Genomic DNA, 4,756 nt, shown 5'->3' with positions numbered 1-4,756 from the left:
GGAGGCTGAGGCAGGAGAATTGCCCGAACCCAGGAGGCGGAGGTTGTGGTGAGCCGAGATCGCGCCATTGCACTCCAGCCTGGGTAACAAGAGCGAAACTCCGTCTCAAAAAAAAAAAATAATTGAGAAAATGGGAATTTTGTTAGGTCTCAACCATGTAGGAAATGAAGAGTTGAGCAAAGGAGTTACTTCTTTTATGTTTTGTATAAAAACCCTTTATGTATATCCCTCATTTGTTTTTCACAGACCTCTGATTTCTTATATCCGAAAGTTCTACTACTATGATCCTCAGGAAGAGGTATACCTGTCTCTAAAGGAAGCGCAGCTCATTTCCAAACAGAAGCAAGAGGTGGAACCCTCCACGTAGCGAGGGGCTCCCTGCTGGGCGCCACCAAGGGTATGAACTCTCTGCCGCACTGCCCAGCCATGTTTCTTCCTGGGCAGTCATCATCATGCCTTGAGCCTTGGGCCCCCTCCCCCCAACTCCCTACATGGATAGCCCTGATCTAGGCATTTGGCCATAGAATGGCAATATCTGACCATGGAGTCCCCAAGGGCACCCACCACATTTGGGAGAAAAGCAGACAGACGTGAAAGATGTGAAAGCAGATTGCCAGGAAATGTGCAAGCTAATCGCTGAATGTGAGTAAGGAGGGGGACAGCCAAGTGTAGCTAAGAGTGCAGCCTCTGTCAAGGAGAGGGTAATTGAAAAAAATAAAGAGTGCAGCCTCCTCTCACACAGACTTGAGCTGATCTCCCCAATATTGCACAAATGGCATATAAAGCAGGAAGCTAAAGGGAAAGGAAACTTGATCAAAGAGGACTCAAACATACCTTTAATTGCAGCAGGCGTGCACTTCAGTGAGACTCCACCATGTCCCACAGCCTGGAATATGGGGATGAGGAAAAAAACCAGCCTAGTCCTCTTTTTAGAGTTCCATTTAGACCATTACAAATTAACTAAGGAATTCATTTATCTAAGAAGCTCTTCTCCCATCATTACGCAGTTCTCCTCATTTATTTTCTCATAAAATATCTTGGAATACTGGTTTGTGCAGATGAATTCCAGTTAGTCTTTTAAATTGCACTAAAGTAAGCATTGTGGGGCCAGGTTCCTGAGTAGGGAACACAATTGCCAGGGAACCATGACTTTGGTGGTGGTGGTGACGAGCAAGACTGACTGCCAGTGTGCAGTGACTGCTTTCTTCTGGTGTGGAGTATCATTTTTAAGCACTGAATACTTCTGCATCTCTTCCATGTTCCTTAGTCCCACCCTACACACAGAATAAAGGAAAAAATCCCATGGGAGCAGTGGCCTTCAAGTGAAAAGGAACTTGAGGCCGGGCGCGGTGGCTCACGCCTGTAATCCAAGCACTTTGGAGGCCAAGGCGGGTGGATCACCTGAAGTCGGGGGTTCAAGACCAGCCTGACCAACATGGTGAAAACCCGTCTTTAAAAAAAAAAAAAAAAAAAAGAAAAGAAAAGGAACTTTAATCTCTCCACCCTCTCTGCTCTTTTCCTAATGGGAGAGAGTGACAACTAGGGTTTAGGTCCCATGGGTTTTCTTTAGCCATGGCAAAGGTGAATCTAGCTTCGTGTCTCTTCTTGGCTCTGGAAGTCCCCGATCCTGTGCTATTGGGGGAAAGCTTGTGAGCTAGGCTTATGAGGATTAACAATGTGAGAAGAAATGAAGAGGAGAGATTAAGAAATGGTAACTCCGGGAGGCTACACAGTTTCAATTTAAAGGATCCTGGAGTAGATGTACAGTCTCATCATTTCTTCAATTATATGCAGGTTGTATGCCTTGGAAGTGACTAAACATCTAATGTCTAGTGTCTGTGGATTTCTCTGCATGATGGCTTTGCAGTTGAGATTAGGGTGAGAAGTAGAGAGAGCACTAGGGAGGTCCACCTACCTGACTACCCTTGAAGAGTCATTAGGCCTTTCAGTTCGAGCACCACTTCTGTGGGTGCAGTGCTGTGGGAAGAACCAACATAAACAGGGAGCGCGTTCAGAGAAAGATCTCATGGGGTTGGAGAGCTCAAACGTCATCATATGAAGAATAAATAAAGGGCCTAGAAAGAAATGTGATTAACCTGGAGCATGGAGGTTTTAGGGATGGTTAGCTGAAAGACGCAGTTCATGGGTTTTCCCAAGGAAGAGAGTGATTAACCTCCTATGGGTGGTTCCAGTGGAGAGCAAGTTCAGCATTACACTTATTTTTTGCCCGAGGCAACAATCCTGATGTCACAACAAAAAGGGATCCTGCGAGTTCAGTTCGAACATTTGCCAATATGTGAGTGCCCCCAACACTCAAGATAAATGGCTCCCCGTTGGCCTGTTCCTGATCATGCCACGCCCTTCCCAGCTGAGGCAGGGCCTTTATACCTCTAGGTCTCCTTGGCGCGAAATGCTCAGCTCCAAGGCCCTCCCATGTCACAGTAAAAAGAGACAGGGACAAGGACCAAAATGAATGTAAGTTACAAGGAACTAGATTTCAGTCCAACTTTAGAAGAACGTTTTTATTTTATTTTTATTTTATTTATTTATTTATTTTTTTTGAGACGGAGTTTCACTCATGTTACCCAGGCTGGAGTGCAGTGGCGCGATCTCGGCTCACCGCAACCTCCGCCTCCTGGGTTCAGGCAATTCTCCTGCCTCAGCCTCCTGAGTAGCTGGGATTACAGGCATGTACCACCATGCCCAGCTGATTTTTGGTATTTTTGGTAGAGACGGGGTTTCACCATGTTGACCAGGATGGTCTCAATCTCTTGACCTCGTGATCCACCCGCCTCAGCCTCCCAAAGTGCTGGGATTACAGGCTTGAGCCACCGCACCCGGCCAGAAGAACGTTTTTAACAGAGAGTTCCAAAACTGGGATGTTTTTCCTCAAGAGCTTCCACTCAGCAGATACCTGTATATTTGTGTTTGTTCAGCACCCAGTTTGAATTAATTGAGAATAAAGTGCTGAGCAAAGCAAAGGCCCTGTTCTCACTCAGCTTCCTTTCTTGTAAGGAAAGACAGCAAACGTGAACATAAATGAATGGGCTAATTTCAGGTGACTGTACATGTTGTGAGGAAAATAAAACTGGGTGAAGTTTAGTGATTACTGGTGGGGTACTCCTCAAGTTTAGATGGTCAGGGACAGCCTTGTGAGGAGGTGCCATTTTAGCTGATACCCAAATATCAAGGAGCCAGCCATGGGAGGGCCTTGGAGCAGAGCATTCTGCGCAAGGGGACCTAGAGGTATGAAGGCCCTGCCTCAGCTGGGAAGGGCGTGGCATGATCAGGAACAGGCCAACGGGGAGCCATTTGTCTTGAGTGTTGGGGGCACTCACGTATCGGCAAATGTTTGAACTGAACTCGCAGGATCCCTTTTTGCTGTGACATCAGGATTGATGCCTGTGGCAAAGAATAAGCCTAATGCTGAACTTGCTCCTGGTATAGACCCTAGGAGCCCTGTAAAATGGGGAAGTAACACTTCCCATTGGAAAGTTTTCTTTTTTTTTTTTTATTTGGAGTTTTGCTCTTGTTACCCAGGCTGGAGTGCAATGGCTTGATCTTGGCTCACTGCAACCTCCACCTCCCAGGTTCAAGCAATTCTCCCGCCTCAGCCTCCCAAGTAGTTGGGATTACAGGTGTGTGCCACCACACCTGGCTAATTTTGTATTTTTAGTAGAGGGTTTTACCACGTTCATCAGCTGGGTCTCAAACTCCTGACCTCACTCAAGTGATCCACCCACCTTGGCCTCCCAAAGTGCTGGGATTACAGGCATGAGCCACTGTGCCCAGCCAGGAAGGGTCTTTAGGGTATGAAATTTGGCTGTTATGACTTCTTGTTGTTCAAGTTGATTTTAATTTGGGACATCTGAATGGCCTGCTTGGTCTATGTGTGCTGTTACCTGGGGAATTTCATGCCAGGGGTTTGGAGTCAGGATACAGAGTAATGGCTAGAACAGTGCCTATCTCAAGTCGGAAGGTGGAAGCAACACTGGCCTTTGTGATTCTGTGTTGACCCTGTCCAGTTGACACAAGCTGCAGAAATATAGAGCTCTCTGGCCAGGTATAGTGGCTCATGTCCGTAATCCCAGCACTTTGGAAGGTTGAGGCAGGTGAATCAACGAGGTCAGGAGTTCGAGACCAGCCTGGCTAACATGGTGAAACCCCATCTCTATTATAATTACAAAAAATTAGCCGGGTGTGGTGGCACACACCTGTAGTCCCAGCTACTTGGGAGGGTGAGACAGGAGAATCGCATGAACCCAGGAAGCAGAGATTGCAATGAGCCAAGATCAAGCCCCTGCACTCCAGCCTGGACAACAGAACAAGACTCTATCTCAGAAAAAAAAAGAAAAGAAATATAGAGCTCTTTCTAGCCAGGTTCAAAAGGGGTTACTCCAGGGGCTCACTTCTGTTTTTAATCCCTAGAGCAGTTGGGCCTCAGGAAAAAAGTAGGTGGGAAATTAAGGGGTAAGGGAAAGGGAGAGAAAATTTAGGTGGTAGGATATATTTATTAGTTATTTCAGGACCTTGTTCTGTCATCCAAGTCATAGGCTGCTCAGGTCCCCCTGACAAAGGCCACTGCTGCATCCCTAGCCAGCTGTGGCACACATGGAAGCGTTCAGCATCCAGGTTCCCTTCTCCTTTTGAGGTGTGCTGCTCTGCTCCAGGGGCTGGCTATTCTTTCACTCCATGTTGGCTCTATTCTGTTGAACTGTTTTAATTTTTTTTTTTTTTTTTTTTTTTTTTTTTTTCT

The 4,756-nt window shown here is 46.5% G+C and overlaps 1 protein-coding gene across 3 annotated transcripts in view; it reads left to right on the top strand.

The window, feature by feature from the left end:
- The window catches only part of SOCS7 (suppressor of cytokine signaling 7), a 53,103-nt gene that overhangs the window by 42,156 nt on the left and 6,191 nt on the right, over positions 1-4,756 (top strand). For all 3 annotated transcript variants that reach the window (XM_032279822.1, XM_032279824.1, XM_032279823.1), the window contains one exon: positions 247-397. In XM_032279822.1, coding sequence (XP_032135713.1) covers positions 247-367 — 121 coding nt within the window. In that variant the 3' untranslated portion in view covers positions 368-397. The remainder of the gene's footprint in view (positions 1-246; positions 398-4,756) is intronic.

The sequence above is a fragment of the Sapajus apella genome, unplaced genomic scaffold (assembly GCF_009761245.1).
Source record: "Sapajus apella isolate SASKATOON/1434 unplaced genomic scaffold, GSC_monkey_1.0 scaffold12, whole genome shotgun sequence".
NCBI lineage: Eukaryota > Metazoa > Chordata > Mammalia > Primates > Cebidae > Sapajus > Sapajus apella.
The sequence above is the reverse complement of the archived record's forward strand: the minus strand, read 5'-3'. Positions and strand labels throughout refer to the sequence as shown.